Source organism: Panthera uncia, chromosome F1 (genome assembly GCF_023721935.1).
Source record: "Panthera uncia isolate 11264 chromosome F1, Puncia_PCG_1.0, whole genome shotgun sequence".
Taxonomy (NCBI): Eukaryota; Metazoa; Chordata; class Mammalia; order Carnivora; family Felidae; genus Panthera; species Panthera uncia.
The window spans coordinates 55,723,638-55,749,482 of NC_064813.1; the positions used below are offsets into that span (position 1 = coordinate 55,723,638).

A 25,845-nucleotide genomic window follows, 5' to 3' on the forward strand; every position below is an offset into this window, starting at 1 on the left:
TTCTCGGCGGCACGGAGGAAAACCTGCTTATGATTTTGTATTGTTAAAGGTATCCTTCATATTAATAAAGGTACTACTTTCTTTTTAAATTAGATAAGTAATTCATTACATTCTCATTGCTTAAAAGAAAAAAATGCAAAGGATACTATCTGCCCAGGCCTTTTCTTGGAGCATGTGTTTTGGGATTGGAATTTTGCTGTCTCCTGAGAATGCAGAGCCATAATGCACTGTCTAGTTTTGTAGTTTAGACACTTAGACGCGTTTTTTTTTAAATTTTTTTATGTTTATTTATTTTTGAGAGAGAGGGAGAGACAGAGCGTGAGCAGGGGAGGGGCAGAGAGAGAGGGAGACACAGAATCCGAAGCAGGCTCCAGGCTCCGAGCTGTCAGCACGGAGCCCGATGCGGGGCTGGAACTCACAAACCTGAGATCATGACCTGAGCCAAAGTCGGACACGCTCAGCCGACTGAGCCACCCAGGCGCCCCCAAACGTAGACACATTCTAACTGCAGAATTCTTATAATTTTTTTATGATATTTTCTCCACTATTATGCACTTGTTTTATCTTCACCTGATTTAACAGCAGTTTGTTTTGTGTTTTGGAGATTTTTCTTTACTGGACTCTTTAGAGCATTCAGCTTGATTTTCATAAAAGCAATTACCTTTGCATTAAAAAAACCGCATTGGTTTTGGGAAGAGAGTAGTCAGTGAACCATTTTTGTTTCTGTGTGCTCTTCTGTAACTCCCAAACTTTTATGAGTAGAAACAATAATTTCCATTAAAAAATAACAACAGCTCATCGGAGAATATCAACAAATGGCTACCATTACAGGAGTTCTAGTTTGAGAAATCTTTTTTTAAAACTTTTTTTTTAAATGCTTATTTATTTTTGACAGAGCATGAGTGGGGAAGGGGCAGAGAGAGAGAGGGAGACACAGAATCTGAAACAGGCTCCAGGCTCCGAGTTGTCAGCACAGAGCCCAACGCAGGTCTTGAACTCACGGACAGTGAGATCATGACCTGAGCTGAAGTCGGATGCTTAACCGACTGAGCCACCCAGGTGCCCTGAGAAATCTTTTACCTATACAGTCTCATTTGATTTTCATAATAACTTTGAGACTTAAGTCAGATCATTTATTGTGGTAAAATAGGTATATAACAAAATTTACCATTTTAAGCATATGCTGGTCTTTATAATTATGTAATACAAAACGAGTACAACTGGCTTGAATAAGTTTAAGGATAAACATGACTGTAAACTCAACAGGTGAGAAGGGAAGTCTGCAGGTGTCAGAGAATAGCCTTCTGCTCTGAGGGCTCAGTGTACCCTCAGGTTTTATGGGGAGACAGAGAACACTGTTGAATTCAGCAATGGGTTATGTAGAGGTTGGTTAGAAGAGCTTCCCCGTACATTCATCATTGTGCTCCCGTGAGACTGAAGCTCACAGGATAGTTTCCCCGATGCAGAACTGCAGGTCAAAAGTGAAATGGTGACAGATATTGCCAATTGCCATTCAAAAAGGCAGTATAGGGGCACTCGGGTGGCTCAGTTGGTTGAGCATCCAACTTCCGCTCAGGTCATGATCTCATTGTTTGTGAGTCTTAGCCCCACATCAGGCTCACTGCTGGAAGCACAGAGCCTGCTTTGGATCCTCTGTCCCCTGCTCTCTCTGCCCCTCCCCTGCTTCTGCTCTCTCTCAAAAGTAGAAAAAATAAACATCAAAAAGGCAGTACAAATTTTACATTACCACCAGCAGTGTGAGAGAGGCCACTTTCATATGCCCTCCCACGCCTTATTATCAAACGCCTTAATATTTGCTTTAATTTGTTGGATGGAAATGGTATCTTGTCTTATCTGCCTGTCCTTGATGATTCTTAAAGTTGAGTATCTTTGAGTATGTTTGTTTATTGGCTGTTTCCATTTCTCTGTGAATGCCTATTCTTATCCTATGACCTTTTTTTCTATTTGGCTGTTGATATTTATTTTCTTGATTTGTAGCAGGTCCTTATACATTATGGATATTAATTTTTAAAATGTGTTTGCAAATGTTTTGTCCCACAGTACAGTGTAGGGGAGGCAATATAGTATAATGATTATCCACATGGCCACTAGAACCCAATTGCCCGAATTTAAATCCTATCTCTCACTTCTTAGTTCTATGGTCTTAGGCAAGTTACTCAACACTATGTGCCTCAGTTTCCTTGACTGTAAAATGGCAATAACCATAGTACCTACCTCACCTCATAGGGTTGTTTTGGCATGTTATCTCTTCACTTTATAGGGTTTAATGATTAAATGAGTTAATAGAGGTAAGGAGCTGACCTGTTTCAATTAGTGAAAACAAGTACTAATGTAGGTAATGAATGCCGTTTTCACTGTGTGTGTGTGTGTGTGTGTGTGTGTGAAATTGAAGCGGCCTAACACAAACTTTCAAAAAGCATGACAAAAGGTGAAAAGCTGACACCGAATGCTTACTATTTGCCACTTGCCTTCTTACTTTGTGGCATGTTTTTCCATATAAAATTTTCTTTTTCTTTTTGTAGAAAATCAGTCTTTTTATTTATTTAAGCCAAGTCTTCTAGATGTTGTGTCTTATGAATAGGAAGAGATATACTCTACAATGAAAAAGTAACAACTGTAAACTACTATGACCTGGACAACTGAATACAGGTTTCCCTCTGAAAGTAGAGTGTTCCTATGAAACCTTTCATAAGCCTAAATGGAGTAAAGCAAAGAAACAATTACCATTAATTTATATGGAAAAATGTCTTTAGCATTCCAAGTCACCCCAAAATAACCTTTCTTAAGCTTTTCTGATACCTTAGGACACATGTTGCTAACAGATGCACAGAATAAAGGGAGATAGAGCACAGATGCTCATACACACAGTTCAAAGGGTTAGCCGCTGTGTGTAGTTCCCAGGGCAGGAGCTTGGTGGGGGGCCACTCTGGTTGCTTGGGTGTATGCTTGCTGCAAAACAAATACTTGATGCTATTTTCACTTGTTTTCCTAAGAGCAAAAATCCTTTTCAGTTTTCTTTCGGTTAGTGAAAACAGGTACTAATGCAGCAGATGCATGCTATTCCCCACCCACCTTTGTGTGTGTGTGTGTGTGTGTGTGTGTGCGCGCAAAACTGAAGTGACCTAACACAAACTTTACAAAAACGCGGTAGAATAGTGGGTTTCTGGGGCACCTGGGTGGCTCAGTCAGTTGAGCGTCCAACTTGGGCTCAGGTCATGATCTGATGGTTCATGGGTTCTAGCCCAGTATCGGCTCTCTGCTGTCAGTGCAGAGCCTGCTCTGGATCCTCTGTCCCATTCTCTCTCTGCTCCTCCCCTGCTCGCTATCTCTCTTTCTCTCTAAAAAAATAAACATTAAGAAAAAAGTGGGTTTCTTTCCGAAACCAGAGCTGAAGTCCTACACACTACTATTCTGTAGGAGTGGGACATAACAGGGATAATAGAGGACCTGAAAGTAACATAATTAGGTTGGTTTATAATATTGGTCCCGAACTGTGCACTCAGCTAAGGAGGCGTTGCCCACTAAAGTAGCCATTAGCTCCCTATGGTTGTTGAGCGCTAGGCAAATCACTAGCCCAAGCTGAGATATGCTATATGTGTAAAATACATACCCAATTTTGAAGATTCAGTATGAAGATAAAGAATGTAATATCTTCTGTATAATTTTATGTTAATTACATGTTGAAGTAATAATATCTTGGATATACTGCGTTAAATAAAAAATATCTAAACAGGGCAGTGTGATTGAAATCTGAGCCCCTTCAGGCACGCCACACCTTGCCCCGCCCCTCAGAGTTAGCCCCGCCCCCCGCCGGGGTTGCCGCCAAGACCCGAGATGGCTTGATTCTCTCCGCCCCCGGGAGGGACCTGCTCCCGGCCTCTTCCGTGCCCCGCGCGCGTGCGCACTCCGGTAGAGCTCGTGGAGGTTCCCTGGGGTCCGTGTTTTCCAGACCCCGGGCGGGATCCTCCCGCGGAGGACCTGGCGCTCACGGGGAGGTCGGGGTTAGCCCGCCATGCGTTGGGGGCTGCACCCGCGCGGGCCGGGGGCGGCGGCTCTGGCCACGGCCCGAAATCTGTGGGTGCCGCCCCATCTTCGTTGTCACCCGGGATGGCGAGGGACGACGAGGAGGCTTTTGGTGCGGTCAGTCACCGGGGCCAGTAACCAGCTGCAGAACTCGAGTAATGGCAGATATCGGGACACAGTGCTGCTGCCGCAGACCAGCTTCCCCATGAAGCTGCTGGGCCGCCAGCAGCCCGACACGGAGCTGGAGATCCAGCAGGTGGGCAGGGAGGCCCGGGCCGGCCTGGGGGCGGAGGGGAGCTGGGCCCTCGCCGGCAGCCGCTCCGGGTGACACACACACCCCGGCAGGTAGGGCCGCGGGTTCTAGACTCCTTTGGGCGGCGACGTTGTGACCGGACGAGTGGGTCTCCCAACAGGGTTTCTTGCTGGAAAACCTCTAGGTGAATCCCTCAGTTGAAGCAGGTTCCAGAGCAGAATATTATTAAAGAGGGATGCTCGCATAGCAGCGCTGAATATAAGTGCCATTTTTTAGGCAAAAACAAGTCGAATTTGGACACTTTTCCAGTGGTTTGTGAAAAGTAAATTAACATGGACACTTGTAAATAAAATTTTCGATTATGTGGGAAAGTTGAAGCTTACTTTTGTGGTGTCGTTAGGCGCCTAGCTGGAATTCTGACTTGTTTGCAGAACAGAGTAGCTGTACTTACTTCCTCAGAGTCCCCTTCCTAAACTGTGCACCTTTCTCCTGTGTTAGACTGAGTTTTCTAAGAGAAAATTCACTTCTCAGTTTCTGTACTTCCAGAGTTTTAAAAATTCTCCGTATTTAGCATATATTGGTTAAGTAAATTTGCTTAGCCTAGTATGGCAGTTATCAGACTTCTAGACTCATAAACCTGTTTTGGCCATCTACTTTTTTTTTTTTTTTAAGTTTATTTATTTTGAGAGAGAGAGAGAGTGAGTGAGCAGGATCAGGGGAGGTGCAGAGGGAGAGAGAGAATCCCAAGCAGGCTCAGCACTGTCAGCACAGAGCCCCGTGTGGGGCTTGATCTCACAAACCATGAGATCATAACCTGAGCCGAGACCCCCAGGGGTCTGATGCTTAACCGACTGAGCCACCCAGCTGCCCTGCCATCTACTTTTTTAAAGTGTCTTATTCAATACTGTTGTTATTCCAGGAACTGTGACAATTTCAGATGTTTTCTCGTGTAATTTTCACACCAGCTCTGTGAATTGGTTGTTGTTAACATTTTTTCAAAAGAGGGAACACGGATGCCCATAAGGGCAAAATGACTGGGCCAAGGGTACACAGTAGGTGAGAGAAGGGGGGTAGGGCTGCAGTGAGTGTTGTTGGGATTCTGACAGTAGCAGGTATTGAGGCCAAAGGAGAGCAAGGATAAGAGTGTGTGGGTGTGGGGGGGTGGGTAGTGTACAGGCCCTTCAGCATGGCTGGACTGAGGAGTGAAGGGTGGAGAGTGCCGAGAGACTGGCCAGAATTTGGTGCTCCTCAACAGGGCCCTGTTTACAGTATAAAGAGCTCAGACCTCAATGTGAAGCCTATAGGGAAACTATTAAAAAGTTTTAAAAGATGAGGACTCAGATGTGCATTTCAGAAACTTCACCATCAGCTTTTAGAGTTGAATACATTGGCATGGGATAAGAAATAAGCAAATGCTGGCTGTTACTTACGGTAAGATGCAGGAGTATGTATTTGGGTGATGTTCAGATATTATGGTTCTTTTTAAACAGAAATGTGGATTTTCAGAACTTTATTCATGGCAAAGAGAAAGAAAAGTAAAGACAGAATTTTGTCTTCATGATGGACCTCCTTATGCAAATGGTGACCCACATGTTGGACACGCTTTAAATAAGGTAATTGTAATTTAAGTTATAAGACCTGAGGGAAAAACCTTTATGTAAGTACACTTTACAAAGTGTATTTTGCTTTTATGACAAGTAAATTTGCATTGATGCATAAAACTAAATTGTCTTTTTTTTTTTTTGGTGAAAAACATGTTTTGTTTTGTTTTTTTAATTTTTTATTATATGAAATTTATTGTCAAATTAGTTTCCATAAAACTAAATTGTCTTAATAGAAAGCAGCAATAGTTTTAGTGCTGTATGGAAAATAACATCCCTGGTATTTGCTTTGAGCTTATTGTTATTTTAGATTAGTAGATATTTTATTCAGTAAATAATTATTCAGCACCTACTATGTGCCAGGCATTTTTCTGGACTCAGGTAATAGCAGTGAACAAAATAAAGATAAATCTTGTCTTTACAGAGCTTATGCTCTAATGAAAAAGACATAGTAACACAAAGAAGTAAAATATATAAATGTTAGATAGTTGCTGTAGACGGAATACTTGTTCTTCTCCTCCCGCTATTTATATGTTGAAACCTAATAATCTCTAATGTGATGGTACTTGGAGGTGGGGCCTTAGGGAGATGACTAAATCATGAGGGTAGAGCCCTTATCAGTGAGATTAGTGCCCTTACAAAAAAAAAAAAAAACGACCTCAGAGAGCTTCCTTGTCTCTCTTAGCCCTGTGAGGGTACGGCAAAATGATATTGGTCTGTGAACCAGAAAGCAGCCCTCACCAGACTGAGTCTGCCGGCACCTTGATCATGTCCATTTTCTTTTTTTCTTTTTTTCTTTTTTTTTAAATTTTTTTTTAACGTTTATTTATTTTTGAGACAGAGTGAGACAGAGCATGAACGGGGGAGGGGCAGAGAGAGAGGGAGACACAGAATCAGAAGCAGGCTCCAGGCTCTGAGCCATCAGCCCAGAGCCCGACGCGGGGCTCGAACTCACGGACCGTGAGATTGTGACCTGGGCCGAAGTCGGACGTCTAACCGACTGAGCCACCCAGGCGCCCCGATCATGTCCATTTTCTACTTGGACTGTTTATTTATCTTACTGTTGTGTTTTGAGAGTTCTTTATGTGTATAGCCTAGGTATTAAACCTTGTCAGATATGTGGTTTGCAACTATTTCTTCCAGTCTGTAGCTTGTCTTTTCAAGGTATATTGAAGAGCAAGTGTTCTTAATTTTTTCTAAGTAATCTCTACCCCGAATGTGGGGCTCGAACTCATGACCCCGGAGATCAAGAGTCACATGTTGTTCTGAATGAGCCAGCCAGGTGCCCCCTAGAAGTTATTAATGTTGATGATGAAGTTCACTTTATCAGTTTTTCCTTTTATGAATCATGCTTGTAGTGTCATGTCTAAGAACTGTTTCCCAGGCCTTCCATCCTGAAGATTTTCTCCCATATTTTTTCGAAAACTTTTACATTTTACATTTAAGTCCGTGATACATTTTGCATTAACTTTTATATAAGACGTGAGACTTACACTGAGGGTTGTTTTTTTCCCTATTGATGTCTGTCACCGTTTCTTGGCACTCTTTTCCCTAATGAGTTGCTTTTGTACCACTGTCAAAAAATCAGTTTGGCAAATGATTCTCCATTTTTAGATTCTCTATTTTGTTCCATTAATCTATTTGTCTGTCCTGGTAATACCACAGTTTTGGTGACTCTAGCTATAGAATAAGTCTTCAAATTGGGTAGTCTCTATGTTCCCATTTTACTGTTTTTCAAAATTGTGTTAATTTCAGCTCCTTTGCCTTTCCATATAGGTTTTAGGATAATTTTTTGACTGCAGTATCAGAGAAGGTAAGCTGAGTTTTGAGAGTACTAGCAGGTACTGTCAGGTCAATTGTGCGAGGTGGATAGTAAACGGTATGCAGTTTTTTGAGAGCACTAATTTTAACCCCCCTCCCCACCATTTTATTGAGGTGTAAGAGACATATAACACTGTATTAGTTTAAGGTATACAACATAATGGTTTGATGTATGTATGTATTGCTGAATGAATACCACAGTTAGTTAACATGCATCTTGGCACACGGTTACAAATTTTGATTTTCTTGTGATGAGAACTTTTACCACTGACTGTCTTAGCAACTTTCAAATATACATTACAGTATTGTTAACTATAGTCACCATTCTGTACATTCTATCCACAGAATTTATTAACCTTATAACTTGAAGTTTGTATATATTGACCACCTTCATTCATTTTCCCCCACCCAACCCCTGCCTCTGGCAACTATCAAACTTTTCTCTGTGTTATTAAAAAAAATGATTTAAAAAAGGAAAAATGATAAAATAGACTTCATCAAAATTAGAAACATTTTATGACTTCAGTTTTCTTAAGATTGCATATATAAGTGAGATCATCTGTATTTGCCTTTCTCTAACTTATTTCACTTAGGATAATGCCCTCAAGGTCCATCCATGTTGCAAATAGCATGATTTCCTTCTTTTTCATGGCTAGATAGTATTCCATTATATATGTCCACCACAGCTTCTTATCCATTCATCCATTGATGGGCACTTCGGTTGTTTCCATGTCTTGACTGTTGTAAACAATGCTACAGTGAACCCAGGTGTGCAGATCTCTCTTCCAGATAGTGATTTTGTTCCCTTTGGATATATACCCACTAAGTGGAATTGCTGGATCTTTTCTGGATCATATGCCAGTTCTATTTGCAGTGTATTGAGGAACCTCCATGCTTGTTTCCATAGCAGCTGCACTAATTCACATTTGAACCATCAGTGCACAGGGGTTCCCATTTCCCCACACCCTCACCAACACTTGTTATCTTTTATCTTTTTGATAACAGCCATCCTAACAAGGCTGAAGTGATACCTCATTGTGGTTTTGATATTCCAGATGATTAGATACTTGCAGCGACTTTCCATGTACTTGTTTGTCATTTGTATCTCCTCTTTGGAAAAACGTTTGGGTCCTTTGTCCATTTTTAAATCAGATTTTTTTTTGTTGTTTTGATTGTTTTGCCTTTGATTTGCATGAGTTCCTTATATTTTGGATCTTAAACCCTTATCAGATAGATGATCCCCAAATAGTTTCTCCTATTCCTTAGGCTTGCTTTTCATTTTGTTGATGGTTTCTTTTTTTTGGTTTTTGCAGTGAGGAATAAGCTTTTTAGTTTGGTGACAGTCGCATTTTTTTTTAATTTTTGCATTTATTGTTTGTGTAACAAAAATCATTGCTAAGTAAAGGAGCTTTTTCATATATTTTCTTCTAGTAGTTCACAGTTTCAGATCTTATAATTAAGTTCTTAATCCATTTCAGTTAAGTTTTGTGAGTGGTGTAAGGTAGAGGCCCATTTTCATTCTTCTGCATGTGAATATACAGTTTTCCCAGCACCATTTATCCCCATTGAGTTTTCTTGTTTCTCTTGTCAGATATTAATTGACAAGGATTTATTTCTAGACTCTTAATTCAGTTCCATCGATCTAGGTTTTTGTTTTGTTTTTCTGCCAATACCATACTGTTTTGATTACCAAAGCTCTGTAATATAGTTTGAAGTCAGGAAGTGTGATGCTTCCGGCTTTGTTCTTTCTCAAATTTTCTTTGGCTATTTGGAGTGTTTTGTAATTTATTACAAATGTTAGGATTGTTTTTCTATTTCTGTAAAAAATTCACTGGAATTTTGACAGGGATTGCATTGAGTCTTTGTAGTATGGACATTTTATTGTTAAAATGTTTTTAGTGTATATACAGATATTTCAGCCCCTTGGTTAAATTTATTTGTTGTGGTTTTTATGGCACTATTATAAATGTGATGGGATTGTTTTCCTCCTTTTCTTCTTTTTTTAACAATTCATTGTTAGTGTATAGAAATATTACTCCTTTCTGTATGTTGATTTTGTGTCCTGAAACTTTAATGAATTTATTCTAATAGCTTCTGATTGAGTGTTTAGGATTTTCTGTGTATAAGATCATGTCATCTACAAACATAATTTTAACTGCTTCCTTTCGTTTGGATGATGTCTTTTCTTTTTCTTTTTTCTTTTTGCCTATGTTCTCTGGCAAGACCTTCAATACTATATTGAATAGGAGTAGTGAGAGAGGGCACCCTTGTATTATTTGTGATCTTAGAGGAAAAGCTTTCAACTTCTCACTGTTGAATATGATGGTATCTGTGGGCTTATCATATATGGTCTTTATGTTTTTTTTTTTAATGTTTTTATTTTTGAGAGAGAGAGAGAGCGCGAGCATGCGTAAGCAGGGGAAGGGCGGAGAGAGAGGGAGACACAGAATCTAAAGTAGGCTCCGAGCTCTGAGCTGTCAGCACAGAGCCTGACATGGGGCTCGAACTCATGAACTGCAAGATCTGACCTGAGCCGAAGTTGGATGCTTAACCAACTGAGCCGCCCAGGTGCCACTGGTATTTATTATGTTGAGGTACGTTCTTCCTGTACCCACTTTGTCAAGAGTTTTTATCAGGGAAGGATGTTGAATTCTGCCACATGCTTTTTCTGCTTCTATTGAGATAATGCTATGATTTCTATCTTTCCGTCAATTAACTTTTTGTATCATTTTTGGGTGTATGTTCATCTTTGAATCCCAGGGATAAATCTCATTTGCTCATGGTGTATCATCCTTTTAAAGTACTGTTAAATTTGGTTTGATAGCATTTTGTTGAGAACTTTTGCATCTATATTCATCAGGGATTTTGAACTATAGTTTTTTATAGTGCCCTTATCTGACATTGGTATCATGGTAATGCTGGCCTCATTTTTTTGGATGAGTTTGAAAAGGTTTGGCATTCATTCTTCTATAAATATTTGGTAGAATTCACAAGTGGAGCTATATGGTCTTGGGCTTTTCTTTGTTGGGAGGTATTTAGTTACTGATTTGATCTCCCTACTTGTTACTGGTCTCTTCAGATTTTCTATTTTTTCATGATTCAGCCCTGGTTGGCTGGATGTTTCTAGGAATTTACCCGTTTCCTCTGAGCTATTCAATTTCTTGGCATATAATTGTTAATAGTAATCTCTTACGGTTCTTTGTCTTTTTCATGTATGAGTTGTAATACCTCCTTTTTCATTTATAATTGTACTTATTTGAATTTTTTCTCTTCTCAGTAAGTCTAGCTAACAATTTGTCAATTTTATCTTTTCAAAAAAAAAAAAAAAAAACAAACCCACCCTAAGTTTTGTTGATCTTTCCTGTTGTTTTCCTGTTTTCTATTTCATTTATTTCTGTTCTGATCTTTGTCATTTTACTTCCTTCTGCTAATTTTGGGCTTAGTTCTTTTCTAGTTCCTTGAGCTATAAACTTGCATAGTCTGGGATCTTTCTTGCCTTTTTATTTAAAAAAAAATTTTTTTTTAATGTTTATTTTTGAGAGAGTGAGAACAGAGCATGAGCAGGGGAGGGGCAGAGAGAGAGGGAGACCCAGAATCCAAAGCAGACTCTAGGCTCTGTGGTGTCCGCACAGAGCCTGACATGGGGCTTAAACCCACGAATGCGAGATGATGACCTGAGCTGAAGTCAGATGCTTAACTGAGCCACACAGGCGCCCCTCTTGCTTTTTTTCTTTTTTTTGAGTTTATTTATTTTGAGGTGGGGAGGGGCAGAGAGAGGGAAAAAGAGAATCCCAAGCAGCCTCCGTGCTGTCAGCGTAGAGCCAGATGTAGGGCTCAAACTAATGAACTGGAAGATCGTGACCTGGGCCGAAATGAAGAGTTGGACACTTAACCAACTGAGCCACCCATGTCCCCCTCTTTCTTGCTTTTTAAGGTAAGCAGTTATTGCTATAAACTTTCCTCTAAGAACTGCTTTTGCTCCATTCCCTAAGGTTTGTTTGGTATGTTGTGTTTCCATATTTGTTTGCTTCAATATATTTTGGACTTCTTTTTTAAATTTTTTAAAAAAAATATTTATTTATTTTTGAGACAGGGAGAGACAGCATGAACGGGGGAGGGTCAGAGAGAGAGGGAGACACAGAATGGGAAACAGGCTCCAGGCTCTGAGCTGTCAGCACAGAGCCTGACGCGGGGCTCGAACTCACGGACCGCAAGATCATGACCTGAGCTGAAGTCGGATGCTTAACCGACTGAGCCACCCAGGCACCCCTTGATTTCTTATTTGACCCATTGGTTTTTCAGAAATGTGTTGATTATTTTCCACATATTTGTGAATTTTCCAGTTTTTTCCTATTATTGATTTCTAACTTTATACCATTTTGGTATGAAAAGATACTTGATGGGATCTTAATCTTTCTACATTGTTAAGGCTTGTTTTATAGCCTAATATATGGTCCATCCTGGATGGTGCTCTGGTGCTCTTCTGCTGCTATTAGATGGAATGTTCAGTGTTTATCTGTTAGGTCCATTTGATTTAAAGTATAGTTCAAGTCCAATGTGTCTTTACTGATGTTCTGTCTGTATGACTTGACCTATTCATTGTTGAAAATGGGGTATTGAAGTCCTCTACTATTATTGTGTTCTTGTCTTTTTTTTTTTCCCTCAGATCTGTTAGTAGTTAGTTAATGTATTCAGGTGCTCTGATGTTGGATGCATAAGTTTTTAAGACTGTCATATCCTCCTGGTGAATTGACTCCTTTATCATTATGATGACCACATCTCGTTAACAGTTTTTGGCTTAAAATCTGTTTTGTCTAATATTTCTCTTTGGGTTTCCATTTTTGTGGAATCTTTTTCCGTCCCTTCACCTAATCCCTACATGTGTCCTTATAGCTTACACGTGAGTCTCTTATAGGGAGCACAGTTGGGTTTTGTTTTCTCATCCATTCAGCCACCCCACATCTATTGATGGGTGATGTAATCCATGTACATTTAAAGTAATCATCGATAGGCAAGGACTTACTCATCCCAATATACTATTTTCTGTTTGTTCCTCTCTGTCTTCCTTTGTGAATTGATGATTTTTTTTATAGTGGTATGCTTTGATTTGCTTCTCTTTTTCTTTTATACATTTCCTGAAGGTTTTTACTTTGTGGTTACCATGAGGCTTACATAAAATATAACAGTCCTCTAAGCTGATAGCAGCTTAACTTCAGTCACATGCAAAAACTCTATCCTTTTACTGCCTCTAACACATTTTATGTTTTTGATGTCATAATTTACATCTTTTTATACAGTGTATATACTAGCCAGTTATTGTTGCTATAGTTATCTTTTTTTTTTTTTTAAACTGGAAGCAAATTCAATGTCCACCAATAAGTTTATTTATTTATTTTGAGAGAGAGGGAAAGAGAGAGCACGTGTGTGTGAAGTGGAGAGGGGCAGAGAAAAGGAGAGACAGAATCCCAAGCAGGCTCTGTGCCATCAGTACAGAGCCCAGTGCCGGCCTCACATTCACAAACCGTGAGATCATGACCCGAGCCGAGATCAGGAGTCAGAAGCTTTAACTGACTGAGCCAGCTGCGCTCCCCACTGTAGTTATCTTCAATTCTTCTGTCCTTTGGTCTTTATATTAGAGTTACACCATAAATGCACCAACATATTACACTATTGGGGTATGTTGAATCTGACTATAGACTCACCTTGATTATTTTCATGTGCTCTGGTAGTAAATCGCATCCTTTTATTGCAGCTTGAAGAGCTCCTTTAAGAATTTCTGAAATTTTGACTTATATGGCAGGTCTAGTGGTGGTGACTTTGTCTGGGAAGGTCTCTCTCCTTCATTTCTCAAGGACAGCTCTGCTGGATCAAGTGTTCTTGGTTGGAAGTTTATTTACAGCATTTTGAATGCGTCATTCCACTCTGGGTGTGCAAGGGTTCTATAGAGAAATCTGATAGCCTCATGGGAGGGTGTGGGGGAATCTCTTAAAATTGACAAGCTTTTTTCCTTTGCAGCTCTCAAGGTTCTTGCTTTGTCTTTGATTTTTGACAGTTTTATTATAATGTGTCTTTCAGAAATCTCTTTGGGTTGCGTTTGTTTGGGAATGTATGAGCTTAGTGAACTTGGATGTCCATGTATCTCCCCAGATTTAGGAAATTCTCAGCTATAGTTTCTTTGAGTTTTCTGACCCTTTTCCCCCTCTCTTTTCCTTCTGGGATTCTCATAAAACATATATTTTTTAAAAAGTAGTTTCAGACTAGTTCTGTAGGCTTTCTTTATTCCTTTTCATTCTTGTATCTTTTGTACCTTTGACTGGATAATTTCAAATGATCTGTCTTTGATTTCACTGATTCTTTTCTTCTGATGGGTCATGTGGGCTGTTGAAGCTCTCCATTGAATTCTTCAGTTTAGTCACTGTATTCTCCAGCCCCCAAATGTATTGTTGGTTCATCATTGTTTTTTATCTTGGATTGAACTTTTAATTTTACTCTCATATTATTTTTCCGATTTTGTTAAATTGTACATGTCTGATCTCTTGTTGCTCTTGGAGCATCTTTAGGACAGTTATTTTGAAATGTTTGTCAGGCATTTTATGGATCTTAATTTGTGTGTGTGTGTGTGTGTGTGTGTGTGTGTGTGTGTTTTATTAGAAGTTTACTTTGTTCCTTTGGCAGTATCGTGTTTCTTTGATTCTTCATGATTCCTGCAGCCTTGTGTAGATGACTATGCATTTGAAGAAGCAATCACCTCTTCGAGACTTTATGGAAAGAACTCACATATAGATGGGGGCATGCTGGAGTGTGCTGTGGTGCAGGGTGTAACTGGGATTGCTGCATCTAGGATTTTCGATTGACTTTTTTTCCTCCCCCTGGCAATTCTAGGTTAGGGATGGGGCTGGTGTAGTATCTTGTCTGCTCAGGCAGTTGGGAGCACGACATCAACAATGGTGTGATCGTTGATTAGATCTGTGAATGGTCCACCATGGGCGTATGGGCTGCTGGGGTCCTCAGCAGTGCCTTCAGGTCCAATGGCTAAGGACCAGGGCAGGTGGTGGTGGTGGCCTGATGCCTTGCCGTGGGAGCCAATGTGATGGTAGGGGCCAGCCGCAGACACAGGCAATGGGGAGGGTCAGAGCCAGGAGCAGTGTCCGGGGCCACCGTTGGTCAGATAGTCAGCTCAGGGACCCTGGCTGTTGGTTTGGACTCCTGTGACTGCTGTGGCTAGCCACAGCCTATGCACGGTAATGGAGGGTGGTCATGGACGCTGGGGCTGGTGGCATGCAGGTCAGTGAAATGAATCAGGGCCAAGCCAGACCCATAAGCAATTGTGGGGGCCTTGGCTGTCAGCATGCATTTGTGTGACTACGGGAGCTTAGCTGCAGGCCCTCAAAGCTATGCAAGCCAGTGACGGGAGTCAGGGTTGGCTCCGTGCCTGTGGGCCAGCAGCTATGGGATCCCTGATTGTCGGCACGTAGTTGTACAGCTGCAGAGGTTAGCCTCGTGCATGTGCACAGCGGTGGATGCTGGTGATGAGAAATATTTATGTGTCTTGCAGGGATTTTTTTTGTTAGAAACTGGGCATTTTAGATAATATATTTTAATAAATCTTAATAATTACCTCTTGGACACCTTCCCCCCCTCATGGCTTTTTATTATGACTTTCTTGTTTATATGTGTAGCGACTGCATGGATTTTGGTTTTTTGGGTTTTTTTTGGTTTTTTTTGAGGTCTCTTTCCACCCTCTCCTATTTTTCTTCAGCATTAAGCCTCTGATGTTGCTTCTCGGGGAGGCACAGCTTTGGGTATGCTCAGTCACCCTGGGTTGGCTGTGGTTTTGGCAGGATGCCCATCCTCTTTCCCTGACAAAACCCATCTATTTTACTCTGAAGATTTCCTACTGTTTTCTCTCTTATTTTCAAAAGTGCCCTGGGGCATAATCTGTTCTATAGACTAATCCATCAAATTTGGGGGATCCTTCGAAGTATTAGGTCCTGGAGTCAGTGTTTGACATTTGTTCTCATCCCAGGAGGGTCCCGCCCAGCTGTGTCTTCTGGTTTTCTCCTGCAAACTAGCCGACCTAGATTTTAGCCCGTGTCATCTTGAATCTGTGAACCTTCTTCCAACTAACTGCCTTTCCCCACTGCCTCCGCTGGTTTCGACAGCCTCCTTAGGCCTGGATTTCTCTGTGCTCTGTTGCTGGGAAGAGAGTAAGAGCCATTTTTTTTACTGCTTGTTCCTCTCCTCACGGACAGTCTCCCGGCCAGGGCTCTGGAGCCAAGAGTGGGGACAACTGTATACTTTTCTGTGAGAGACACCCCCGTTTTAGGAGCTGAGCACTCGTGGGAGAGTCAGTAGTCTGCGATCTTGACCTGCCTTTCCTGTTGTAGAACCACCATCTTATGAGCCTAGACAAGTGGGATTGGAGCCCCAGTCTTCCCAGCGGACTTTCACCTAGAGTAGAGCGTGTTCCCTGAGTGGGGGCCAAGTAGAGGGAGGGAGGCCCATCTCTCGACTGCCCTTGCCTGGACCTTAGAGCCTCAGCTGCAGGGAGCTGGGGCAGGGTCAGAAGTGCTGACAGAAACGCTTGCCCTCTCTGGGGAAGACCTCCCTGCAGCCTGGGAGCTGGGAGGGGACTGGAGAGGGAGCCCTGTGTTGTTGGCAGCAGTAGACCGGAGTGGATTCTCTGCTGTGCTGAGCTGGCAGGCTGGAGGGAGGGAGTGGTCTTGGTTCGGATGCCACGGACTCTCACTTTTCCTACCAAATTTTTACAGAATTGTTTCTCGTATAGATGTTGCTTCATCTGTTGCATACCTGTAGGGCCATTTCCAGGAGCTTTAAAGGTTGGGTTTTAAAATTACTCCCCCAGATTCAGTGCCAAGCGTGTCCCTGTGGTTCTTTGCATTGTCATACCCGAGGTCAAACTCTGTTTCACCGAATTTTCTCGCTTGTTTTTCTGTTTTTAGTTTCACTAATTTCTGCCTTTTATCATTGTCCTGCTTCTGCTTGCTCTGGGTTCCTTTGTTCTGTTTGTAGTTTCTTGAGGTGAGAGTTTACATGATTGATTGGACTTTTCCTCTTTTTCTAACACATGTATTTTATTGCTGTAAATTTCTGTCAGTACTTCTGTAGCTTGTGTTCTGCAAATTTTAACATGTACTTAGTTTACATTTTTATTCAATTCATTGTGCTTTGCGATTTCTCTTGAGAATTCTTCTTTGGTCCATGGACTATTTGGTATGCCTTTCCATCCCTTTACCCTCCTGTATTTGTAACTTGTTTTACACATCCCTCACGTTTCAGTCCCCACAAGACAGTGTTTGATAGTTATTCTTTCGACTGTGAAACATTGGTTAGAATATTTGAGTAAATAGAATACTGAGTAAATAGAAAGTGTATATTTACCCATATTTTGTTTATTATGTTCTCTCTTCCTTCTTGATGTTTACATGTTCCTTCTTTATTGTTTTCTCTTTCCTTTAGCCTTTCCTTAGGGTAGGTCTGCTGGTTGACAGTCATCTTTGCTTTCCCTTATCTGATAATGGCTTGATTTTCCTTTTGTCCTTCAAGTATATTTTTGCTGGGTCTACGATTTCAGATAGACTTTTTTTCCCCTAGTACTTGAAAAACTTCCTTCTGATCTTCATATTTTCTGATGAAAATTCTCTTGTAATTCAAATTATTTTTTGCATATAAGTAAGGTGTCCCCTTTTCTCTTTTTTTAAAAGTTTTATTTTTTTAAATAATCTCTACACTTCCCGTGGGGCCTGAACTCACGCCCCTGGCATCAAGAATCGCATGCTCTTCCAGCAGAGGCAGCCAGGTGCCCCTGCTCTCTGATTTCCTATAAGACATTTTCATTTTCTTTCTTTTCTTTTTTTTTTAAAGACATTTTCATTTTCAAAAGTGTAATGATATGATGACTCTCGGTGTGGATTTCTTTGGATTTTTCATGTTGGACATCATTTAGTTTCTTGAATTCGTAGGTTTAGGTCTCTGACCAACATGTGGTTTCTGGCCATTATTTTTTCATGTAGTTTTCCATTTCTGGCTGAGAAAGTCTCCTTTCAGGACAGAGACACCTGTGTTAGGTCTTTTGTGATAGTCCCACAGTTCCCTGGTTTTCATGTTTTTCCCTGCCTTTTTTTTCTACCCTGCTTTTTAGAGGGAGTAGTTTCTCATTCAGTCGTGGTTTAGCGGTTCCTGTCTCTGTCCTCTCCGTTCTGCAGTCAGGCCCATCTGCTGAACTTTTTATTTCAGTTACTGCTTCACTTTTGAAGTTATTGTCACTTGAGTTATTTTTCACTTTTAAAATTTACATTTGATATACTAAGTTATATCCCAATTTTAAAAATACCGTTTGCTTTATCTCTACACGTTCTTTGAGGCTTTTTATTTTTTCATATTTTTCATGTTGTGTTTACAGTCGTTTGCTTAAGCATTTTTATCATGGTTCCTTTAAAATCTTTTTCAGGTTGTTCTAACATCTCTGTCATCTCAGTGTTGTCTGCTGACTGTCTTTTTTCTTTCAGTGTCAGAGGTTTAGTGTGGGTATGATGAGTGAATTTTTATTGAAACCTTGACATTTTGTGTATTTTGAGAGCCTGGATCTTATTTAAACATTCTGTTTTAGCAGCTTTCACTCACTGGCACCTCTCCAGCAGAGGAAGGGGGTCGCTGTCTGGCTACTCCAAGGAGGGGACAGAAGTCCAGCTTCCCCACTCAGCCTCTTTTAACACGAAGGCGGGGTGCTCCTTCTTACTGCTCCGCCACGTAGAGGTTGTGCTTCCCCCCAAACCTCGGCTGTCACTGCTGGCCAGAAAGTGCTAGCTCCCCGCATGGCCACTACTGATACCGGGGGAGGAAGAGGTGGCCTTGTTACCACTGGGCAGCGGTGAACATCCCCACTCTGCACGAAGCCTCCTTCGAGCACCCCCGTGGGAGACAGGTAGGGGTGCCTCGTTGGTGCTGGGTAGGAATGAGGTCCAGGCTCCCTACATGGTCTCCACTGCCGCTGCAGCCCGGGGTCTCATTACTACCCAGCAGAGGTGTGGGTCCTACTCGCTACTTGATTTTCTCTGACACCATCCTGACAGGGGAGGAGGGCTTAGGGTGCCTCGTGACAAATTTGCAAAGGTGGAAATCTAGGCTCTTTACTCAGCTTTTGCTTGAAGGAGTGTAATTGAGGCCACAGATTTTTTTGTGGTGCTTGACTGGAGAAGAGCAGTTAGGCTGTCCCTTTCCTGGTGTTTTGGCTAGAGACAGAGGGGAAAAAAGGTTTCGATGGGTTTTCTTCTGTAGCCTTTGGCATTTCCAGATTGCTGGCCTCTTGTGTCCACGTCTAGAATATATGAGGCAAATCAAAACCCTGGAAACTCACCACTGTGTCCATTCTTGGTCTTAAGGTCCTTAGTGCCTTCTCTTTACCTTTCTGTTTGTGTTATATATAATGTCGAGTGTTTTAAATTTTTATTTACTGGGAAGAATTTACTCCATCTTTTAAGAAGTGGGAGGTACATTTTGAAAATTTTTTAAAGTTAATTGTTTTCTTTGGTTATAAATGTGCATTTGGCAAATACAAAAAAGTTGAAAAAAGAAAGTTAAAATTATAATCCTATCAAACAAATGTAAATGCTCTTAACATTTTTTGAGGTATTTCCTTAGTTTTAAGATTTAAAAAAATAGTTAATGATAATATTTTTATGAATAGATTTTGTCTTGCCTTTTTTTCCTGATATTTTTGACATAAACGTATTTTGAAATTGTTATAATATCCTATATAGGTGTTTTCATGACTGTATAACATTATGATATAATGAATATTTTTATACCTACAACTTTCTTAAGAATTCACATTGTTGCCTTGAGTTAGTTTAATAGACAGGAATTTCTGGATACCTACTGGTAAATTACTTTTCAGTAGATTATATCACTTTTTATATTACAGGCGACTTAGGAAACTTGCCTTATTGTACTCCACTGACACTGAATTTTATTGCCAATTTGAGTATGTATTACTGATTACAAAGACAAATGTAATCTCTAAATGTTTTAATTTGTCTCTTGTATACGTTTGGATTTTCATGTTGATTTATTATTAATATTATTATTACTATTAATACATTTGTAATTTCTTTAGGTTGATGTCAAGAGGTAGGGATGACCTAAATTGATTTATTTTCCAGACAAGAAATCAGTTCTGTATCTAATCAGAAATGTATCTAGTACATTTATGTCCTTGCCATGTTTCTGTGGTCCCTCTTAAATCATACAAATTAGATATATTTTGGGGCTATCTATGTTCTGATTATTGAGCCATCTATTGTTATGGCACTTTGGTTGGTTGAAATTTTGTTAGAAAAAGTGACTATGCTATATGTAAAAGGAAAACGTTAACCGTCTTGTGTTAATGCTGTATTACACTGGTAGCCCATACTGAGTGTCCTTAATGGGACTTGATTAAATAAATCTTGGTAATGAAGTATATGGAATCTTAAAAGGAATCAGGTAGATATTTCTGTACTGATGTGAGAGATGTACAAATATTATTATGTGAAGGAAGTAAAACAAGTTTTAAAAGTGTTACATTAGAATCTAATTTTGCACACACACACACAAAATTTAAACCTAATATTTGTTATTTCTATAGCATTTTTTTTTAAGTAGGCTCCATGCCCAACGTGAGGCTCGAAGTCATGACCTTGAGATTGAGTTGTGTGCTCTACTAACTGAGCTAGCCAGTCACCCCCACTTAAATTTTTTTTAAAACAGGAACCTGTATTACTCTTTTTTTTTGAAAGAACTTGTATTACTCTTATAATCACAAACAGCAAAGAAAATATTTTTTACAAATTTTAATGTACTTAATGGCTAAAAAGTAACGCTGGAAAGTCAATGTGTTTGAATAGTCAAAATTTTAAAAAAGGTCAAAGAACACATTGCTCTCCCAGATAGGAATATAGTGCAGCATTATCTGGTTCCGATCAATAAAATAGGTGTCTGGACTAGTCTTGTCTATTTTAATATAGTCTTGTTATTTATCACACAGAAGCTTCAAGAGGTATTATCTTTGTTTTAAAGTTATTCCTTTTAGGTTGTTTTCTCTGTTTTAAATATTTAAAAATTTGTCCATTTATTATTTATCCATTTGTCTTGTGGAACTTTCTGCTGCATATGCTCAAAGAATTAAGACACTTTAATTTAAGAAAGATAGTCTAATCTCCTGTTTTTAGTATCCCCAGTAAGATCATAGGTTGTAATAACAAAAATACAAAACAAAACTCTGTTGTTCCACATTGTTTGGGTTCTTAGGGATAGAAAGACAACTCTTGACGGGATTAAGCAAAAAAGAGAATTTGTTAGGTATTTTAATTGTAGAGTTCAGAGATAGTTCTAGCTCCTTTCGTGGCCGGACCCAGGGACTCAGATACTATCAGAGTTGGTTTCTCTCTGTGTTTCACTCTTAAGCATGGTATCCCCCTTTGGTGGTCCCCATACCCCCATTTCCACCCCACACATTTCCCAGCATTTACAGGCTTACATTCTTCTATCTTCTCTTCCCCAGTAATTCTTACAAAAGTCCTGGAATTGAATCTCCTTGTCCTGATTTGAGGCACAGGTCTATCCCTGAATCAGTCATTTTGGAGGTGGGGACAGAATATGTTGAAGGCCACAATGGATTATGTGTTCACCCCTGGAGCTGGAATAGAGGCGAGTGAGCTCCACACGGATTGAGGGTAGAGAAGGAGTTATTCTCTAAAAACCTGAGGCACCATGCAAATCCACCTCTCGTAGTTGGAGGTTCCGTCAAAGACCTGGAGGAGGAACAGTTCCTGTTTTTCCTCAGACATACCCTGTGTAGTCTTGCTGGCTTTCTCGCCATGGAATGCACTTCCCAGATACTCAAATGACTCACTTTCTCATTTTCTTCATGTCTCTGTGCAGATGCCATCTCATCAGGTTTTACTGACCTTCCTTTAAAATAGTACCACCACCCCCACCTCCCCCACCTCACATGCTGTTTTCTGACCTTTACCTTGCTTTTTTCTTAATATGAATGTATTTATTTTCTGTCTTCCTTCGTTGGAAGGACCCTGTTTGTTATCCTACTCTAGGTTCCCAGAACAGTTCTTAGCACATAGTAGGCATTCAAAACTTTATTAAATAAAGGAATAGATGAATATTATGAAAGGAAAATGAAAAACAAAAGGAAAAATGAGGACAGGGTTATCATGAGCAAAAGGGTCCGAAGGTTCTTAAACATAATGGAGGAACTTGTTTGGAGAGGAGCGTAATCTGATACTGAGGAACTAGTAAAACATTCTTACTGCGTCCCTGCTGTTCCTTTTACCACAGGCTTCACATAGACCTTTCCTTAATAGGGACATTCTTAATTAGTAGCCCAAATGATTCTATTGTGTTAATATGATCAAAAACAGCACTGTTCATTAGAAGTGATGCAAGCTACAATGTAAGCTCTACAGGTAAGTTAAAACTTTTTAGTAGCCCCATAAAAAAGAAGTCAGAAGAAACAGATGAACCTTCTTTTAATATTATATTTAGGTCAACATATCTAAGGTATCTTTTGACATACAGCCTCTCTAAAACTTGTTTTGAGATATTTCACGTTCTTTTTTTGTACTATTTGAAATCTGATATATATTTTATATTTACAGTACATCTCAATTTGGACTAGCAATGTTTTCAATTGCTCAGTAGACACTGGTGGCTAGTGACTACTATATAAGACATACATACAGTCTAGAGCATATGTGCATGCATTCAACCAATATTTCTTCAACCAATATTTGTAGAATGGTGCCAGACGCCATTCTAAATGCTGGGAGTTTACTGGTGAAGAAGACAGATGGGGTTTTAAGGAGTTTATATTTTACTGGGAAGGGACAGATAATCAAAATAATTTCAAAAAAGAATAAGTGGGAAGGGGGTTATTTATATATTGGTTGATTTAAATAATATACCTACTGTAAAGTACACAAATCTTAAGTGCATGTAATTAGATGACTTTTTATGTCCAGTGATAACCACCCAGATCACAGGTCTTCCTCTTGCCCCTAGGTAAGAAGTTTGAGAGTTAGAGTTTTAAGTGGGGGAAGGTGTGGGAGGAATGTGTAATATCTTTTCTAATTTTGATAAATGTGGAAAGGAGGAAGTAATTTTCTGGACGACTGCATTATTTCCTTTTGGGAAGAAGGAAATTGAGTTTGGAGCCAAATCTATCCTTTGCCTTTGATCTTCCATTTTGTAATGGTAATACATGTTTTAAAAGGCTGCCCTCTAGTATCTAAAATGAACTAAGAAGAGAAATCAGTTATAGAACTATACCTAGTGAAGGTCTAGTGTTTTAATAAGGGTTCTGTCAATGAAAGAAAGAGTTAACTGTGATATTCCATACTCTGGGTGCATTATAAATTCTGCGTTGATTATATACTGTTTCTAAGCTGAATATAAATGTTATTGGATTTTTCATGTTAATGTTTTTAGTATGAGTAAAGCAAATTTATAATTGACTTACTTTTACCCTCTGGTTTTTAAGAAGTCAAAATTGTTTCTTAAGAAGGTGGTATAGCCTGCTTTTCTGCATATTCCAACTTGACAAACAAATTAATAATTCTGGGCATAATGTTTTTCACTTTGAAACCTTTTATGTGATTTGTTTTCTGGAGTTAATGGCACTTTTAAACTTCAAATATCTGTTACTTTTGTGTTTATGTAGAACTTGAGTTAACAGGTTTAATAGGTTATTTTGTTTATGTAAATCTTTTTAAAATTGGGCTTTCCCAGTGTTTTACAATGACATTAAAGTAATGTAATGGTAGGCCACGTGCTTTATGTGTGAATGATGATTATCATTTTATCTTTGCAGATTTTGAAGGATATAGCCAATCGATACCATATGATGAGAGGTTCCAAAATACATTTTGTGCCAGGCTGGGATTGTCATGGGTTACCCATTGAAATAAAAGTATTGTCAGAACTTGGTGGAAAAGCTCAGAATCTTTCAGCTGTAGAAATTAGAGAAAAAGGTAAATAATCCCTATTTCTTTTTTTAAATGGTTATTCATAAACACTGGTCCCTAGGAAAAGTCAGGACTTAATCAAAGAGACTTTCTGTTGTTTTTTGGTTTTGGTTTTTTTGGTTATAATGGTATCTATTAGAAACCAGTTTTTGTTACAGAAAATTCAGATCTCATTTAAGTGACTTTTGTGAGAACTTACGTTCAGAGACTGAGGAAAGGTTTGTGAGCATTTCCACGTACATTTTCCAATTTTTTGATGTTCATATTTTGTGAAATTATTGTGGTCAGTGTTTTTATTTACTTTCCTAGCTGGAGTTTGTTGACCTATTTCAGGTGCTAGACTAAAAGTCAATTCTAAAATGCATATATATTTTTTAAATTAATCTCTTATTTGATCCTTTAGTAGCTGGGTGAGGGAGGAATCTTCTGTTCTTAAATTATCATGTATTTAGATATGATTGTGAAGATTTTTGACATCACTGTGAAACATCTTCGTGTTAATGGCCTAAACTAGATGTACTGATTACTTTTTCTATGTATAATGAAATAAAAATTACTCTTACCTTTTCCCAAATTAAGAAATACGAAAAATAATTTTTCCAGTTTATTTTTTCTAAATGTAAAGTATAAAGTCTGAAGAATAGTTTTGAAATTCTAATTAATTCTAGAATTTGTTTTAGTTATCTTCTAGACACCTTTAACTTTCAAAATAATTTCCCTATTATATACATTTTGTACTGTATACTATGTACAATACCTGCTTTTAGAGACCTACATACTAAACCATCTTTAAGAGTTTGAATTTATTGGGGCTCCTGGGTGGCTCAGTTGGTTGAGCATCCAACTCTTGGTTCTGGCTCAGGTCATGATCTCACGGTCGTGAGTTTGAACCCCACATCATGCTTTGTACTGGAAGCCCTTCCCCGGCTTGTTCACTCGCTCACTCGCTCGCTCTCTCTCTCTCAAAAAAAATAAACATTAAAAAAAAAGAGTTTGAATTTATTGGTTTTCAGATGCTTTTTTTTTTTTTTTGGTCTTTCTTAAATTTGTTTTTTAGCTAGATCATTTGCTGAAGCAGCAATTGAGAAACAGAGATCAGCATTTATTCGTTGGGGAATAATGGCAGATTGGAATAATTGCTACTATACATTTGATGGAAAATATGAGGCCAAACAGTTGAGACTTTTCTACCAAATGTATGAGAAGGTAATGAAGTATTTTTTTTCTTTGAGTATGTTAAATGATGTGTTACAAAATTCCAGCTTTCATATGTATTTGTCTTTCATAGGGCTTGATTTATCGATCTTACAAACCTGTGTTTTGGTCTCCTTCATCAAGGTATGTATGTGTTTTTGGTAGTGAAAGTGGAGAATTTTGTGAGGCCTTCAAATATTTATATGTAATATTCTTAAACCTTAGGACTGCATTGGCTGAAGCAGAACTTGAGTATAATCCTGAACATGTCAGTCGCTCAATATATGTAAAATTCCCTCTCTTGAAACCTTCTCCCAAGTTGGTATCTCTCATAGGTAAGATTTATTCATTGCTTGAAATTTATTCAAGTTACAGAATTGTAACATTTGGTAGCATATTTAAAATTTTATTTTCACAGGGGTGCCTGGGTGGCTCAGTCGGTAGAGCGTCCAACTTCAGCTCGGGTCATGATCTCACAGTTTGTGAGTTCAAGCGTCAGAGCCCCGCGTCAGGCTCTGTGCTGACAGTTCAGAGCCTGGAGCCTGCTTTGGATTCTGTGTCTCCCTATCTGTCTGCCCCTTCCCCGCTCATGTTCTGTCTCTCTCAAAAATGAATAAACATTAAAAAAAAAAATTAAAATTTTGTTTTCACAGATGGTTCATCTCCTGTTAGTTTTTTAGTCTGGACTACCCAGCCTTGGACAATTCCTGCCAATCAAGCTGTTTGTTATATGCCAGACTCAAAGTAAGTTTATTTCTATATTTTTTATTCTATCCACAAATAGGAGCACTTTCATCATTAGCATTATTTTGGATTTATTTTATCATTGTTCTCTTAAAATTCGGTGAATTATAACATAGTTATTATGTTCATATAGGTTTGTTTTTTTTTTTTT

General features: G+C 39.3%; 1 protein-coding gene across 1 annotated transcript in view; it reads left to right on the plus strand.

Annotated features, from left to right (window-relative positions):
- The first annotated feature begins 3,911 nt into the window (after positions 1-3,911).
- Positions 3,912-25,845, plus strand: part of IARS2 (isoleucyl-tRNA synthetase 2, mitochondrial) — a 64,045-nt gene continuing 42,111 nt past the window's right edge. Inside the window, exons 1-7 of the mRNA XM_049634572.1 lie at positions 3,912-4,300; positions 5,788-5,910; positions 23,603-23,762; positions 24,814-24,962; positions 25,045-25,094; positions 25,176-25,285; positions 25,604-25,694. Coding sequence (XP_049490529.1) covers positions 4,034-4,300; positions 5,788-5,910; positions 23,603-23,762; positions 24,814-24,962; positions 25,045-25,094; positions 25,176-25,285; positions 25,604-25,694 — 950 coding nt within the window. The 5' untranslated portion in view covers positions 3,912-4,033. The remainder of the gene's footprint in view (positions 4,301-5,787; positions 5,911-23,602; positions 23,763-24,813; positions 24,963-25,044; positions 25,095-25,175; positions 25,286-25,603; positions 25,695-25,845) is intronic.